Below are 18253 nucleotides of genomic sequence, written 5' to 3' on the forward strand. Positions count from 1 at the left end.
TGAGATAAAAAGAGAACTAATTTTATAACTGTGAGAAGTCTTTCAATATGACTCTCTCGAAAGAGCCCACTGAGCCCACTGAAGATGCAGAGCTTGGCATCTCCAAGCCCCGAGAAGGGGCCTATCCAGGGTTCAAATTAGAATTTAGAGGTACAGTTTGGCCCTTTGCTCTGGTCAGCTATGTTCATAAATTATTCGTAAGCTGTTAACAGGGATGTGCTGTCCCAAACACGGAGCCTTACCTAAATGTGAATTGTCTGTAGCCAGCAGCCCCATGCAGCAAAGCAGGAGGGAATAGCTGTAGGTTTAACTCAAGTTAATTCGAGGTGCTGATGTGGCACCTTACCTCCTTATTTTCCTTCCCTTGCAGTCTCGACACTGGCTCAGGACCAATACCTCACAGGCCTTCTGTGTGCCAATAGGTATTATTGGTAAAAGGCAGTCTAGAGTTGGGGCCCAGCCTTGGCTTGAGAGGCCAGTGTAGCCAAGTGAGAAGAGCTCCAGATTTGGAGTTGGGCACAGCTGATTCCCAGGATGCGCCATGCGCTGGTGGGCGGGTGCTCACCTGCAGGCTGACACCTGAGCCCCACAGAGCCTTCAGAACACTGAGCTGCCAGCTGGGCTCTCAGCTCCTACGACACCTCGATGGAACTGTCGCCCCCTTTAGTGTCTGTTTCCACTCAATCCCATTCCATGCCTCTTCCCAGATTTGCCGGGTGCTCCAGGAGTTTTGAGCAGGTTCATCTGAAGGAGAGTACTAGAGGATGGAAGGGAGAGGCCAAAGCTTTTCGAAGCCATGTCTCCCTTTCTCCTGATCTGGGGGCATGGGTGCTTTCTGGCAATAGCTGCATCTCTTCCAAGGTACCAGCTTCCACAGGGCTCTCACTGGGCAGCCCCTCCACACTTCGATTCCTATCTGGATGGCCACTGGGAGGATGTCTCATTGTGACACCAAGGGTGTCCCTCCCTCCTGTTGTCCATCCTACCTTAGATAGGAGCTGCCTCCTGCTGGTGCTAATCACAGAATTGTTTCATTTTCTGCTTGGTTTCTGAGCTTCTCCAGCCCTTATGCAGCCAAACCCCTGAAGAAGTGAACCCCTGCTGTTTGACAGATCTAGAGTGATTTCTTTCTTTTCTTTCTTTTTTTTTTTTTTTTGCTTCTTAACATTTTACCCTACCTCCCCGGTCCAAGCCACAGTACATGTCACCCAGATAATTTCATGGACTCCCTGCTATTCATGGTCTTTGTTTTTCAGTACAACAGCCAGAGAAATCCTGCTAAAACTCAAGTTGGTCATGTCATTCTCTGCTCAGAATCCAGTGACTTTCCATCCCACACAGAGCAAGAGGCAAAATCCCCACATGAGTCATGTGGTTGGGCCCCTGCTACCTCCATGATCTCATCCCCTAGCTCACTCTCTCTCTCTCTCTCACTTTGCTCCTCACACTGGTCTCTTTGCTGTATGGTAAATATGCCAAACATCTCTGCCTCAGGGCCTTTGTACTTGTTCCTCTTGCTGGAAACTCCTTCCCCAAAATGAAATCACTGTTCCCTTACTTCCTTAAGGTCTCTACTCCAACCAAGGGCATCAGTCAGAGAGATCTCTCTTGACCACACTGTAAAAAGCAGCAAGTCCTTATTACACTAGAACAATGGGGCTGTTGTTCTCCATAAGAACATGCACTTCATCTGTCTTTTTCCATTAGACCTGGGGTCAGCAAACTTCTGTAAAGGGCCACATGGTAAATAGTTTAGGTTTTACAGACCATATGGTCTCTATCGGAACTAATCAACTTGGCCATTGTAATGCAAAAGCAGCCATAGAGGATACATAATCAGGTGGGCATGAATGCATTCCAATAAAACAATATTTACAAAAACAAGATGCAGGCTGGATTTGGCTCATGGGCCATAATTCCTCAACCTTCTCACTGGAACACGAGGTCCCTTAAAGCAAATACTTTTGTCTAGTCTGTTCTCTGGTGCTTCCCAGTGCCTGACATTCCAAAGCATGCGACATATACTAGTTACATAATGATACAGAACCTGCATTAATAAAGATAGTCACTATTTTCCTACTGCTCTTTCTCGGTGTAGCAAGAACACAAAAGTCACATGCCAGCTCTTTTAGCTTAACACAATTGTATTCAAGGAGCAGAATCACCAACCCAGGACCCTCCAAAGGTTTTCATGGAAGGTTAACGGGTACTACTTGAAAAACAGATTCTTGTTCCAAAAAGTGCAAGAAACAGTTGGTTAAGCAGCATGTACTACTTACTGTAGGACTTACTGGAGTCTTGATTATGCTACTGTGTATTGTGAATCTGCAAAGGGCTGGAAGAGGGGAAGGATGGATATGGCACTCCCTAAACCTACTGCACAGAGAAAGCTCTTCTGCTGAACGTTGCCACAGGCAGGAATTCAGTGTTAAACACAATGAGACATGAGTGTACTTTATGAGGAAACTGAAAGTTTCTGAGATGAGATCTGCATTGGAAGTCAGTCAAGTGTTGGTGGCCCCAGAGCCAACAAGCATGGCAGGCAAGAACCCCACTCAGAGGACTCAATTAACTCTGCCCAGCAGGGGGTTGGTTTGGCCTCACTGGCTGGACCTGGTTTCTGAACTGAGATGATTCAAGTGGCCAGCCTCACCCTCCCATCTGGAGCCTATAGATACCACCCAGTGACAGCCAAGGCTAACCATAATGCTGGTCCACAATTTTTTAAAAATTAAATTAAAAGATAAAATAAAATTCCATCTCTTCTCCTGGATATAAGTAAGTCAAGTTAATGAGGAGCTTACATCACTGAGAATGTTGAAGGCCTCGTTCAGAGCTATATCCAGCATTCCAATTCCTTTGGCAAAAAGTTTGTCCAGATGCTCCCTGAAGTGCTGGAACAATAAAGTAGAGAATTCATTAGCGTCCGAACTGTTACATGAAATGCCAACTTCAAATGAACAGGTGCACACTAAGGCCAACGAGTCTCAGACTGGAATGGTCATAATGCAATTTTATCCTTCAGAATTCAAAACATAAGAACTTAGTCAATATAAAATTTACCTTCTATATGCATTTTTCAGCTTTGACTGCATCCTAAGGGAAAAATTCATTGAATTCTGGCAGAAAGCACTTAATCTCTCTGAAGTTCTTACTTTCCTTTCCAGTGTCATCTCCCATGACCCACTCCATCCCCTTCTATCCTCAATTATCCCACTGCTGATCACTTTTAGGACTCTGTACATGCTCTCCTCCATCTGGAGCCCACTCTCCATCCATTTCCTTGCTTTCCCGCCACACTTTTTCCCACCTACCTTTGGGACCTCAGTTTGGACATCACTCCTTTCCAGAGTCCCATCTCTGAGACTGCTTCAGAATGCTTCCTTAGGACCCCATGCTGCATCCCATGCTCAAACCCGCCTTAGAACTCTGGATATGCAAGTGCCTGGGTAGATCCTGTCCCCACTCAAGACTGTGACATTCCTGAGACCAGGCATATTCAATGGCCTACTCTGTCTCTCATGACAACCACACATCTGATATACAAAAGGTGCCCCCCACCAAAAAAAAAAAAAAAAAAAAAAGGTACCCAAACCATCTCCAAAGAGCAAGGATAAAGACTGGATTACAAGGTAAGAATTGTGATTATGGCAAGGGGGACCCGGGCTAGAAATCAGAAGAGCTTCAAGGAATATGCAAGAATAGAAACAAATCCCTTCAGAAAAATCCCCAAGGCCTATCTGGCTATGTGGGTTCCACAGAAGCTCAGTACCAGCTGGAAATTAAAGGCAGCAAAGAGGTAAGGGTGGAGCCCATTATGTTTCTGCTTCTCAACAAAGAGGCAAGAGTGGGTCCAAGCATGTGCCCAGGGACACATGATCCTGTGGGATATCCACTGCCCCAAAGCTCGTGTCCACAGTGGCACAGCTGCTTGGCATTATTTTCCAAAGGACCTATTCCAAAACCACTTCTTTTCTACTGAAATGAATTACTCTTTCCTCAAAGGCATCCACACCCTTGTCTGCTGGAGAAACTGGATGTAGGAGTCACCAGGAGGCAGATGGGCAGGAAGGGTGTGCTCATGGAAAATGTTCACTGGTGATTTCCTGGCTGAGGAATGTCTTTCTCTTCTATGTCCTGGGACCCATCAACACCCCAAGCATTCCAACAGCACTGTGACACCTACTCATGGTGTGTCTGCCTTAGAACCCCAAAAGTGATTGCAGAATAAGAATAGATCATAGAGATTGACCCAAGGATGTGGCCAATGGCTCTCAGATGCTATTCTCTCTGAGCTCCCTCAGGAAGCAGCATGGGCCACTGATCATGGGATGGGCTGCAGGTCTGGTGGCAAACTGGACTGGAAAGTTCTGGTGGGAGAACTAGAGATTCAGGTTTAATGACAACAGATCTAATGTGAATCAAGGCTGGATTTGAAGTTGGCTGCTTGTCTTAGGAATATTCATATAACCCACAAGACCCCTTCCTGAGGCCATCTTTCCCTCATGGCAATCGTGCCCTCATGCTCACCAAAGCAGCTATGGTTATGGAAACTGGCTTCACGTTAGTTCCTTAGCCAGTGTCATGCAATTGCATCCTTACGACAACCCTGTAAGGTTCCATCCACCCACTTTGCAGATGGGAAGAGTGAGGCTCAGCATGGCACCCAAATTCACACACCTCCTAGTTGTCTGGCCCAGGTCTCACCCCAGGTCTGTTTCACCCATTCTAATGCCTCCTTCATTCTGCTATATACCTGCTACTTTGTTTTGTTTTGTTTTATTAGTACTCTGTATGCCAGGCACAAGCCACAAACTCTTATTCTCCACACCTGGATTATGGCTGGGCCTACAGGTGACTAACAGAGTTTACAGCCTTGAGTGATGGGAGAGAGAAATGCTGAGGCCGAGGGACCCAGGCAAACCACACAGCCAGGAACCAAGCCTTGTGCTTCTCTATTCTTCCTGCTGGGTGTCCAAGCCCCAGCAGGATGCTGAGCAGTTGGCATGCCCTTCATGAGCACTCAGTCAACAAATTAGACAGTTAACTAAATCTGAGGAAGCCCAGGTGTCCTGGCTGTGGGTGGGCAGGAGGGGATCAAAACACATCAGTCTGCCTTCTCCAAGAATGTCTGCCCTTGAGACCTGACTCATGGGCAAATAATGACCACCATAAAGGACTTAGGCTCAGCAGGAGTCACCTGAGGGTGGTCCCCACATACCCTACAGGACATGGAGCAGCGTGCCATGCCCATCACACAGCTTAGAGAGGCTGGACTTCAACCAGCCCCAGGTTCATACTGCTGTGGCTAGACCCTGCCTCGACAAGTTCATTCTATCCATCTGATGTCATTTCTGTCAACTGCATTTAATTGTGCTCAGCCACACAAGTTTACACAGTACTGTTTTTTTTTTAATAACATAGCAACCCCATTTAATTTTTCTTTTAATCCATGTGTGGATGCATTTTCTTTTAATCCATGTGTCATGTGCCAAAAGACTGCTTCAGGCAATGGTTGCTTTTATTGTCGGACACTTGGAGTAAAATGCAATAACATGTCATGGAATTCCCCTCAATTCAATTTTATAACAAGATCAGCTCTGATTTTATTTCTTCCTGGTACAAATCTGGCCCCTATATTACATGGAAAAAAATATGTCCCCAGGTTAAGGGTTTCCAAATGACATCACAGATGGACTCTCTGTTTCTTTCCCTCACCTCTCCTTCATGTCCAGACTCTGTTTTCTCCTATGCCATACCTGGACCAAATCTGCTTTATCACTCTGGTCTTCCAGGCTGCATTTAACCCTCAGCCCACCTCTTGTCTTACATAAAACAGGGGCCTTGCCTTCCAGGGAACTATATCTCCAGTGATGTGGCTCCACACCAAGAGCCGCCCTGTCCACTATGGCAGTCATGGACTATATGTAGTCATTTACATTAAATTTAATTAAAATTACATAAAATTAAAAGTTCAGTTGTTTTGGCCCTAGCCACATTTCAAGTGCTCAATAGCCCCATGTGGCTAATGGCTATTGCACTGGACAGTGAAGATCAGAAAACATCTCCATTGTTGCATAGAATTCTATTGGGTAGAATTCATCTGGAGACACTTGGGCTAGACTAGCCTTTCCTCCTCACCAAGCCACTTACCAAGGCTGAGTTGAAGAAAATTCAAAGGCTCATACTCATATGTGTGATATGTGTGATTTTTGCCTATTGAACACCCATTCCTCTTCTTCCGATTTTCCTTCTCCCCAGCGCCTTGTAATTCGTATGTTTTGGGTGAGGCTAACATCTCTCTCCTTCCCAGATCAAGGGGTGAGCCCATTCATCAGACTTGACCAATTTGTTAATTCCATCCCAAATTCTACTAGGCACCATCAGCCATGGGCATATGACCCAAACCCTGGGCCTCTACTGAAATGTGGTGAAGAAAACTCTCTCTCCACTGAGATTACCCAAAGGTAGGGAAGAAGCCTGGGGCTGCCAACAGCCATCAAGCTACTGGGCAGAAAGAGCTCACCTGAATAAAGGTAATGGTCAAGGAGAACAGAGCACATAATGGAGGGAGCAAGGGAGCATGGCTTAAGCTCTTAGAAACAGGCATGCCTGGCTTTTTCAGATAAATGAGCCAATAAATTTGCTCCTTTGCCTGACCAGATCTAGCTGGATTTGGGCCACATAATTGAAAGGAAAGGACCTTGAGGACCACAACCATCACAATGACCCTGGCCAGGACAATGCCTCCAAAGCCCTGTCCCTGGATTACAATGGTTCTTTCCATCCTCCATCTCCCTCCTCCCCTTTCTAATCACTGCATAGCATCCAGTGGTTTACTTATGTCGTGTGAGTGCTCATGCCAGACAGAGTAAGGCACTTCACAACACACTCCTGGTGCACATGGATTTAATGCCCACTGCTTTCACTGCTCATGTCACGAAGTAATTTGCTAAGGACGAATCCTAACCATGCGTACTCCAAGGGTAGTGTCTGCAAGAGAAGGAAGGGGCCTGGTCCACTGCTCTGCAGCCTCTTCATCAATACAGACTTCTTTTACTCTTCGTTGTGTTTTCACTAAGATTCAAGATGCATCATATTTAATGCAATCACATTATAATTATTGTATGTAAGTAATTGCTATTTAGACTACATGGACTCTGGAAAAAAAAAAACTGAACTAAAATTCAGGAGACTGAATCCTAGTTCTGGTTATGCTATTTACCAGCTATGAGACCCTAGAGTCAAGTTGCTTTGGCTCTCAGGCCTCAGTTTTGCTCCCTGTGAAATGGGGATGGGAATGCTGCTGCCCAGTGGTGGGAAGCCTCCGAGCAGCAGGATGCCAATTCCTGTCTGGCCACTCACCCTCTCTCAACCCCTCAGTCAGACACTGCCTACATCTGGCCCTCCAGCTCTCTCTTAACACAGGGGGTGTAAGGCTGACCTCTCACTGATAGGACAGAAAAGAAATCTGAAAGAACAGTGATGACAGAAAAATGGGAGACTATCTCAATTTCATATTCACTATAATAAATACATGAAAAAAAATCCTACAAATCAATTGATTTTTCAAATATCTCCTCAAAGACCTTCTATGCCAACTTCCTGGCTTGCAGCTTTACACTCTGAGATGGGCCTTGGAAAATGACTTCTTGTGCCCTGTGACGGCCAGGTTCTATTACATGGGGAAAGACACATGGTTGATTTCACCAACACTGAGACCCAAGTGTCTTCCAGAGCTAACTACAGAGAACAGAAAGTTCAAGACTGCCTGAGCCAGGAAGGCACACCACAACTGTGTGCCAGAAGGTGGCTAGTTTTCATTATTTTTCTAAATTAAAATAAACAATTTATTGGGAATGGTGACAGTTCCATTTTATTACTGAACTTCAGCAAAGGAGGAGGAGAGTGGCTTTTTATCTTGGCTTCACGCACTCACGCAGCATATGCTGCTGCCCAGGAAAAGGCTTCGCTTCCAAAGCAATTAGTGCAGCTTAATGCCTGGGGAGATAACCAGGAGCGCCACAGCCCCGCGCGCCGAGCGCCAGCAGGCACAGCACGGCTGCTTATCTCCATGAAACAGTCACCACATCCAGGCCAGCGGAGGGTCCTGCAGAAATAACCCTCTCCCTCCACCAGCATTTGATTTAGTTGAATCAACACTGATAGTGCCCTCTGTGATAATAACAATCATGTTTTTTCCCTGTCTACATATTTATTACGAATGCTTGAGTCCTCCCAATTAAAAGCAGAGGACTAATAGGAAAAGTGGACATCAGGAGACAAAAGTCATCCCTCGTCCACAAAGCTGGTGGTCCTGGCTAGAAGGATTTAGGGGGGAGGCTAACAGCCCTGAAGCAACGAGCCCCAACAAGGTCACTGGCATTCAGCAGACCTGCATTGTGCACCCACTAGGTGTGGAGGAGAGTCACGACATCATCTCATCTGAAATTGTCTGAAATTTCAGAAATTGTCTCACCCGAGTCCTCCAGTGGTGGCCAACATTGGCCAAATAACAACTGTACGCGAGGCACCGTGTGCTTTTCATGCATCACCTCTCCTGGTCCTCTTAATATCCCTAAAAGGTACTATCAGGTTCCTGTTTGACATATCAATGAATGGACTCTCCAGAAGTGGTGAAATGTTTGTCCAAGGTAATAGAGCAAATATGAAGAAAGGGAGTCTCAAAATACTGAGCCCCATACCTGAACTCCCATCAACATAGCTCCTCCCAACACTTGGAGCACATTTCTCCACTCCCCTGACAAAGTACAGCCTGCAGGGGTGTATGGAGTCTGCAGGATCATGTGCAAAGCCACGACCCCATTCAGAGTCTGCTTCGTGGGCATGTGACCCGTGCAGTCACACTGGGCCCTGTGCTCAGAAGAGCCCTGTGCTTGGTTTAATGCTATATACTATCATTCTCTTGAAATTCCAAATATTTTTACTTTTGAACCTGTGACTTATAAGTGAAGTCCCATGGAACAAGATCATGCATATGAGCAGAGAGGGTATGGGAAGTGTGTGTGTACCCAGTGTTCCTTGCTGCCTGTCCACACCTGGCATTCACAATGGCCGGGAGCACAGAATCCTGGAGAACAGCACCGGCCTTCATCAAACGTGCCTGACTTTGTTACTTAGCACTGTGCTGTAGGGTGGCTTAAGGCACATGTTTATTGACAAACTAAAATTAAGAAGCTAAAAGTGAGGGTACCCTGTACTGGCTCTCCTACTGGCAGCTCTATCAGTAATAGATATGATACCACTTGCCTTCTCAAATAGGGACATCACTCATGTCAGTAAAGTCAGCCTGAACAGACAAGCAGCATCTGTCTCCTTCTAATGTCAGACCCCTCACTGAAATGTCTGTGCTCCTACTGCCACTGAGCTGCAAACACAAAGTATGGAAGCCCGTTGGTCAGGGATCCAGAGGGCATCCATACCTGTCTTCTGACCTGACTAGGATAGATAGGAGGCCACAAATGAGTTAGCAGAAATATGGACTCTTCGTCCTGATATCATTCCTCCTGACAGCACCCCTTCAACCTCAACCCTGGGGTGACCCTCCCAGGCTCCAGTTTAGTCTGAGAAATCCCCTGGCTGAACTTCACTGCATCTTTTGGGTACACACACACACACACACACACGCACACACACAAACACCAGGAACCTAGGACAGCACTCCGTCAATACAGTTTACAGGAAGGCACACACCTCATGGCATTGTTACTTCTAAGCCCATGCTCCAGTGAATCAGATTGCCATTTGATTCCAGTGCGGAAAGTAGACAGTGACATGAAAACAGAATGGCCCAAGAGGCTAGTGGTATTAAAGAGCAGGCCCAGATGTTTGCAATTTGGGGGAGAAAGTACAGACACCGAGGGAACTTTGTCTGAGTCGGTCCCAGTCTCTCCTTAACATCATTTATATCAAATTGAAGTGTCTGAAGGTAGCAGCTGTTTAATACTAATGCCAAATTGGAGACAAGATAGATCTCCTGGACATAAACAGCAAACACTGTTTCATACCAGGTGGTCACATTAGTGACGACATCATTTTGATGGCAAAAACACTACTCATGCCAGATGAGATGAACCCAGAACTGGTGAATCTCTACGATTGGAAAATACCTCAGGTGGGACAGGTGCCTCCAGCAAAGCCATCCATGGCGGAGCAAGTCTGTGCCCAGGACGCCTCACGCCCGTATCTTATTAGTTCATTGTCCTCTCAGTCAGGCGTCTGAGGAAACCTGCTCTGTGCACCTGAGAGAGCAAAGCCACCACTCAAGCACTTTTTGGACAGAAGTACCTTGTTTGTGTCTCAACTCCATGCGATGGTGTGTGTATAAACAGTAGGCCTTGCCCTTCCCATCTTTCTGACATTTCTAAAGGTCCAAGTTCATCCTCTATAAACTTTATGAAAACATTGATTTGATTCAAATTTGCTTCTTGGAGGAAGAATGCTTTCATCAGCTTCAGTGTGCAAGAGCAGAGAGAAGTCACAGTTTTAGTTCATTCCAAACACGGTGCCAAGCTCTGTGGAAGCTTGGACTCTGAAGACATGTGTATTTAGAGTCAGCATCCAGGGAGAACGGAATGCGGAGGCAGCCCTGGGGATGCAGAGGGCTCATCTTCATCAAACCATCCCCTCCCAGTCAGGGTCAGGAGGACACAGATGCAAAGTTACAGTGGAAGGTGGTGGATGCCGAGAACACACATCTGGAGTCACGGTCCAGGGGCTGGTGATGGATGTGCCCTGACCCACCTCCTGCTCCCCCACTCGGTGACAGCAACACTCATTTCTGGGACAGCCTGGCAAGGATGTGTGACCCCAGGAGATGACTAAATGAGAACTTTTCCTTAGAATCACTTGGAAGATTTGTGTAGCTTTATAAAACTTGAACTCAATTAAAATGTATTTGTTTCAATTATCTCTGGATTTTACCAAATTAATTACACATGGATATCAAATTTAATTGCCTGAATGGAAGAATCCATTCTCAGTCAAGTCTGAGAATAAACAAATACCCCGTATGGCATTGTGATATTTTTTTTTAAGGGTAGTATCAACATTTGACCAGTTTCCTACTATGGAAATTTAGTTTTTCAGTGTCTTATTGTTTCGGATACTACTACAGTAAACATTTTTGTACACACATCACAGTACCACAATGTATATGTGTATAGTAATACTGGTATAACAATTTCACAGAAAGAGAGTTATTAGGTCGATAATTTCTTCATTTAGACCATGCAGAGTTACAATGAGAATTTAATGAGATCATGTAGACAAAGTGCTTAATACAGTCCAGCCTACATATTAAGCAGTCCGTAAAGGTTAGGTCTGACTAGTAGGGCACAGATGGCACTGTATTTTGAGACTATTCAAATACCCAAATAGAAATTCTAAAAACAAAAACAAAAAACCTCTACAAGTCTACCTACAGCAAAAGGAAAGTCATTGGCTCCTATTAGAGGACAACTGGGAGCAAGGATTCAATGATGCATTCCGGGCTGGGCCTCTGTGTGTCTCTCTCCTGGAACCACCTGGCTTCATCCCACCAGCAAGCTCTTGAGCACACAGCTGCCTATATCACTGGTGTCACACTTACCTGGGTCAGCCTGCCCAGTGGCCAGAGCTAATGTCAGATAGCTAATGCCATCTGATAGATAAAAACATAATAATCTGGCAGATAAAAACAGAAGGCCCAGTCTACTTTGAATTTCAGATAAGCAACAAATAAACTTTGAATTTCAGAGAAGCAAACGTGGAAATATACCCAATGTTTATCTGAAATTCAAAAGTAAGTGGGTGCCCTGTTTGTTTATTTGTTTGGCTAAATATGGCACCTCTATACCAGACCAATTTCCACAATATTTTAAGCAGAAAAATCCCCAGAAATACTCTGATTAGCGTAGCCTACGTCATGTGTCTGGGTCTGCGCCAGTCGGGTGGCCAGAAAATGGGACTGCTAATTTACCCAGGTCTGGATTGTGTGCCCATTTTTGAACTTGAGGTTGCAGTAGCAAGAGCTGGGGAAAGTCTCACCTAACCTTTAGCAAATTTGGTACAGACAGAGGGATTTCACAGAGAGGAGGAAGGAGGGGGATTCAGGGAGAGGAGGAAGGAGGAGGATTCAGGACAGAGAAGAGCTCAGCACCATTGATGTATGAGCCGTTTGTGGGTGAGGTGCAGTCCTTCACTGGCTTAGTCCACATTCTGAATGGGCTGACACAGTCAGGGAAGCAAAGACGTGTCCAAATACACACACACACACACACACACACACACACACACACACACACACTTCCACAGTGAGAGCAAGTGCTTTACTCTGCAGCATATTGACAGGCAAACACATGTAGAGAGGAGATAAGAAACAAATGGTAGCTTTTCTAAGAGAAAATCTCAATATGCCTCTAAAAAGCTAGAGTAAAGGATTTCTAGAAAATAGTGGTCCTGCGAATGGTTGAGGTCTAGCAGAAAGAATGCCTGACACAGAAGAAAAGATAACACTGCTGATAACTAGTATTTATTGGGTGCTTTCTGCACACCAGTCTTGGCTTGATCACTCATGAGGAGTGTGTCCTTCAAGCTTTACAACAAGCTCAAGAGATATATAGCATTCTCACTACCCTCATTTTATAAATGGAGAACAGATTGAGATGGTTCACATCACTTGACAAGATCTCACAACTAATAAGTGGCAGGGCTGAAATTTAAATCCAAGCATCCTTAAATTATATACTTTCACTGCCCCCCCCCAAAAAAAACCCACTTTTTATTACAAAAAAATTTAGTTATCAACTCTTGGTGAATCTTATTTTATCAATATCTCACCACCACTCTCTTCCATCTCCCTGATAGAAGCCAGCCTCCAAGATAGCCTCCAATGATCCTCCCCTCCTGATATTCACACTCTTGTGTAGGGCCCTCACAGGGATCCTGTTCTGTGATCCACAGTTAGGCTCTGTGACCAAGAGAAGACAGCAGTGATGATACAACATTTGCAAGGTCTGGTTGTAAATGACACTGTGGCTTCCATCGTGGTGGCTTTCCCAATCTCTATTGGATAATTCACTCTATGGAGGCCAACTAGTTTGATGGGAACAGCCTAAAAGAGTTGCCACATGGCAAGACACTGAAGCTTCCAGCCAACAGCTATAAAGGAACTGAAATCTCTTCCCAACAGCCACATAAATGAGCTTACAGTCGATCTTCCATCCTATCAAGCATTCAGATGATTGCAGCCCTCAGCCAGCTACCTGCATGCAACCTTATGAAAGACCTTGACCCAGAACCATCCAGCCAAGCCACTCCTAGGTCTGTGACCCTCAGAAAGTGTGTGAAATAATGGATGTTTCTTGTTTCAAGCTGTTACATTTTGGGGTAATTTGTACTACAACAATAGATAATGAACACACTTTCAGCCAGATTATTTTGAAGCATATCCCAGACATCACATGATTTCATCTGTGAACATATCAATATAATATGTGCCTCTGAAAGAAAAAGACTTTTAAAACAAAAAGCATAATAGTCATTCTACATTATTTCAATCACAGTCACAGTATGAATCAGGATCCAAATAAAGTCCCCACATTGTGCTTTATTTGAGGGGTCTCATATCTCTCATTCTAGAGTTTTCTCTTGATTATTTTTATCACATTTTTCTTTTTTTAAAAAGATTTTATTTACTTATTCATGAGAGACAGAGAGAGAAAGGCAGAGACACAGGCAGAGGGAGAAGCAGACTCCCTACAGGGAGCATGATGTGGGACTCAATTCCAGGACCCTGGGACCATGACCTGAGCCAAAGGCAGTCACTCAACCACTGAACCACCCAGGTACCCTTTTCTCATAATTTTTCATTATGAAATCAAGTCGTTTGTCATGAAGAGTGTCTCAGAATCCAAGTTTTACTGATTGCCATTCTGAGGTGTCATTTAACATGTTCTTCTGTCCCTACACATTAGTAAACTGATAGTTAGACTTAGGGCCTGATTACATTCAAGGTTGACTACTTATGGATAGATGGATATATTTATTTCATTTATGCTGCTGTTATTTCCCTATACTGTCTGGTAGTCTTCTTGAGATGCTGACAGCCACAGATGCTCAATGCCTAGATTCATTAATTCATAAAGGATTGTATTTTAATTCTATTAACACTCATAATTTATTAAATATTTACAGAAATTTCTAGAGAGAGAAGCTTCCCTTCTCACACTATTGAACCGACTGAGGAACCATTTGTAGAGGAAATTAGGGTAAATGCTTACTGCTCTTCATTCCTTCATTGGCTTTCAAAATAATGATTGGTTCAAAAGTGACCAATAAGGGGTTCCCTTCCTCTTTTTTTTTTTTTGAGTATCATTATGAACTTGTGGTTTTGCTGATTCATGTTTTTTATCATCAGCATGAACTGTGAACACATGAACACATACATCATGTGTTTCTATCAGTTGGTAATTTTTTAGGGAGAAATGCTCAATTTATTCCATCTTTGGCCAGTGGGAGCCCCTTCCCTTTAGGGTTGCAACCAGGTCCTTTGACAGGAGTTAATATCTTCTGCTCTCACAATGGACAAGGTGGGCCAGGTTCATCTTCTTCACTTCCTGACCTGTCCTAACCTAGAATCGGCCATTTTTCCAAGGAGCCCAATAAACCCCCCCCATTCTTAATCACTCACACTCTACATAGCTTCTGTGGTTTCCTTGTGTAACACCTGGGAAATGAGAGGGAAGGAGAAACAGAAGAAAAAGTAAAAATGCACTGCCTGAAGAGTCAGAGAAGCAAAAGTCCCTGGAGAAGCTCATGAAGGGCACAAAATGTGGTGTGATTCTCACAGCGAGCCAAGGACAAGGAAATAAAGTGGGGAAGTACTTCCTAGACACAGGTCTGGAATTTACTCCAGGAAGAGGAAACATGGTGAGACAATAAAAGATGGAGCTAGAAGATGAACTTTATGAAAGGAGCAGGATTTGCATGCTTAACTAGGGTGGGCTCTGTGCTTGGCCAAACAGTAGTGAGAACTCCAATTTTACTACTTCAGTACTGGGAGGGGCCTTCAAGTGTGTCCATTTAATCTAAGCCCCATCTGTACTGCGACAGTGAAGTCTGACTGTATTGACCTCACATCTTTCTTATTACAGACTCTTCTTCCTTGTCTCCATGGTACACATCTCAATATCCTTAGCTTGCTGCTGGCTCATATGCATTCAATGAATCACCAAATACTGATTAAGAATTCCATGAAATGGACATACTATATTTGATCAATTAAGCAAGAGCAGATCTTGTGTACAGACTGCATTCAATACAGATATATGTGAGAGCCATCAAGGAAAGGCTCACAGTAGTTTGACAGTACACAGAAGGAGCACTGAGGGAGGGCCCAGAAATTAAGTAGGCAAAGACAAGTAGACTAGGCCATGAGAGTTGTAGGTAGAGAAACAGCATGTGCCAAGGTCCTGTGGCAGGAAGAAATGGACCACACATAAATGACTGTAATAAGGTCACTGAGCACAGAGAGGGAAAAGAAACACAGGCTTAGAGAGACAGGAAGGATCCAGTTCCTGGTAGGACTTTGTAGGCAACATTCAGGACTGTTTTCAATAAATTATTCATTAGAGGTTATTAAGGCTCCCAAGGCTTTAAGCCTCAGAGCTAAGATAGAATGACATAATGTGGAACAAGAAGCCTTTCCCAGGGACTCCCAGCTCAGCAGCAGGGGGATCATGAGAGTAAACCAGAGCACAGACTTCACAGAACAGGTGACAGAGGCCTAGGGCCATCAACACACTGAAAAACAAAATGGCAGTAATCCACAGGAAATGGACGCACTGATCCTCAATCACAGGACATGAGGTCAACAGAGAGCTTTATAGACAGCATGCATGCTCTCATTCCAGGAAATTTAAGATTCAGTCACTGGCAAGGTGAACAAAAGAGCAGAAGAAATCACTCCAGCAAAGAATTTTATGACGTGTGAATAAAGGAATTTAAAAAAATATTTTATTTATTTATATGAGAGAGAGAGAGAGAGAGAGAGGCAGAGACACAGGCAGAGGGAGAAGCAGGCTCCATGCAGGGAGCCCAATGAGGTATTTGATCCCAGGACTCCAGGATCACACCCTGAGCCGAAGGCAGGCGCTAAACCACTGAGCCACCCAGGGATCCCCAAGGAATTATTTTTTAATTCACTGTCATCGTAAGATTATATACACAACTCCTATAAATATCCGGGTTGTTTCTCGGAAGGAAAACGCCTCTTTACAAATGTGCAGTCTACCTGACAAGTAAAAATGCCAATTACTAAACATGTATATGATAAGAAGTCCCGTGTCTCAAAGTCACAGATCAACCAAATAGCAACTCTGCCAAGTCCTGCTACTTTGATCTACTTACTGGGGACAGTCTCACAATGTTCCTTATTGGTATCCCCCCCGGGGCAGGTCGCCCATGCTGCTTGTCCTCCTGTCCAGCCATGCAGGCAGGGCAGACACACAGGGGATGCAGGGGCCCATCTTCAGCACACAGACTGCCGGGCTGGGGAAGGCAGGGCTGCTGCGTGGCCTCTGCTGCTGGCGTGCCAGTCCTCCCAACCGGCTCAAATATCAGGTTTTTCTCATGGTGATCAGTGTCCTCCCCCTAAGTAGCTAGCCTTGTCCTCCCCAGGTGTCCGAGCATGCTCCCGGTGCCTTGGATGTTATCTGCTTCTCTGCCTGATGTTTAATTTAATCTCTATTCCCCTCTCATTGAAATTAAAGGGACTTTAGGAAGAAAATCATTATTCCCATCACGTAGAGAAAAATAGCAAAATATGCTAATCACCTGGCTTCTGGATAATGCTCTTTACAAATCTAATAAAGGCAGGAGCAGAAGTAGGTCCATTATCTGGGGTTCACACCCTCTGTGGGCAGCCCCTGACTTCAGCTGCACGAGTCTGTCTGTTCTCTCCTCTGTCGCGCTGGGTCTCTGCAGGGCTTCTGACACCAGGTGAGCTACGATTATGAGTCAGCAGCACGGTGGTTAAAGTGTTGGCAGCCCCTGAGAGGGTCTCTGGGATCGGTCTGGAAAAGGGACTTGCAGTCCACCTAGGTCAAAGGTGTCCCAGCCAGGAGATGTTCAGCCATTAAAAAAAAAAAAAAAAAAAGTGTCTCCTCTGACAGGGAGCAGCGCTGTATGGAGGTCACCTTATCAGCTCCGCAGGTTGTCAGGTGTGAGCCCTGCTTCGCTCCCTGAGGAGAGCTGAGGAAGGGGAAGGAGGCCAGCTGGCAGGCTGGGTAATCCCAACAACGGGACCCAACTATGAGGACACCAGCACGCTTTCTTTAAACCTGTCCTTTTCACCTGCTCCTTCAGAGAATATGCTACAGCACCAGGAGTAGCTTAATACGATGTCTGATCTTTTCGAAAAGATAAAACACAAACACCCCTCTAACATTATGTGTGCTGAAATTCATTTATTTAAAAAAGAAAATGCCACACGACTCACATATGGAATTCTGCAAGAGGCACTGATTTTTTTTTTTTTTTTTTGACTCTTCTCCTTCCTTCAGCTCTCTGCCAGAATCTGAATGTCATTTTCAGGGTAGCATCATGTATTAAATACAACCTTCCCAAAGATGGTAATTCTGGTCCAAGTCTGCAAAGATTCTCCTGAGTATTCCATCCTTTTTCTGCTACCAAGTCAGGGAAAAGAATGGATGGCCAGGTACCTCAGGCTTCATCCTTCCACATGTCTAGTTTTATGGAAACTTCTCCTCTGGACTCAAGAGCAAGCATACTACGTAACAAGATGTCCTCTTCTGGTCAATGTGTTAGATGAAAACTGACTTCACTGCTGAATGTTTGGAGTCAAAGTGGCATCCTGAGGATCTTGGGGACAAAGACAAGAGACCACCCCATTGAACCCTCTTGCACTGTTGGTGGGAATGTGATCTGGTGCAGCCATTCTGGAAAACTGTGTGGAGGTTCCTCAAAGAGTTAAAAATAGATCTGCCCTATGACCCAACAATTGCACTGCTGGGGAGTTACCCCAAAGATACAGATGCAGTGAAACCGGGACACCTGCACCCCAATGTTTCTAGCAGCAATATCCACAATAGCCAAACTGTGGAAGGAGCCTCGGTGTCCGAGGCTCATCAAAAGATGAATGGACAAAGAAGATGTGGTTTATGTATACAATGGAATATTACTCAGCCATTAGAAATGACAAATACCCACCATTTGCTTCGACGTGGATGGA

At 44.9% G+C, this 18253-nt stretch overlaps 1 protein-coding gene across 10 annotated transcripts in view; it reads right to left on the bottom strand.

Moving 5' to 3' along the window:
* The window catches only part of CACNA2D3 (calcium voltage-gated channel auxiliary subunit alpha2delta 3), a 945543-nt gene that overhangs the window by 381634 nt on the left and 545656 nt on the right, over positions 1-18253 (bottom strand). For all 10 annotated transcript variants that reach the window (XR_012011921.1, XM_072785849.1, XM_072785848.1 and 7 more), the window contains one exon: positions 2805-2894. Coding sequence is in view for 9 of the 10 variants with exons in the window: in XM_072785849.1 (XP_072641950.1) it covers positions 2805-2894 (90 nt within the window). In the remaining variant the exon portion in view is untranslated. The remainder of the gene's footprint in view (positions 1-2804; positions 2895-18253) is intronic.

This window comes from Canis lupus, chromosome 19, assembly GCF_048164855.1.
Source record: "Canis lupus baileyi chromosome 19, mCanLup2.hap1, whole genome shotgun sequence".
NCBI classification, from domain to species: domain Eukaryota; kingdom Metazoa; phylum Chordata; class Mammalia; order Carnivora; family Canidae; genus Canis; species Canis lupus.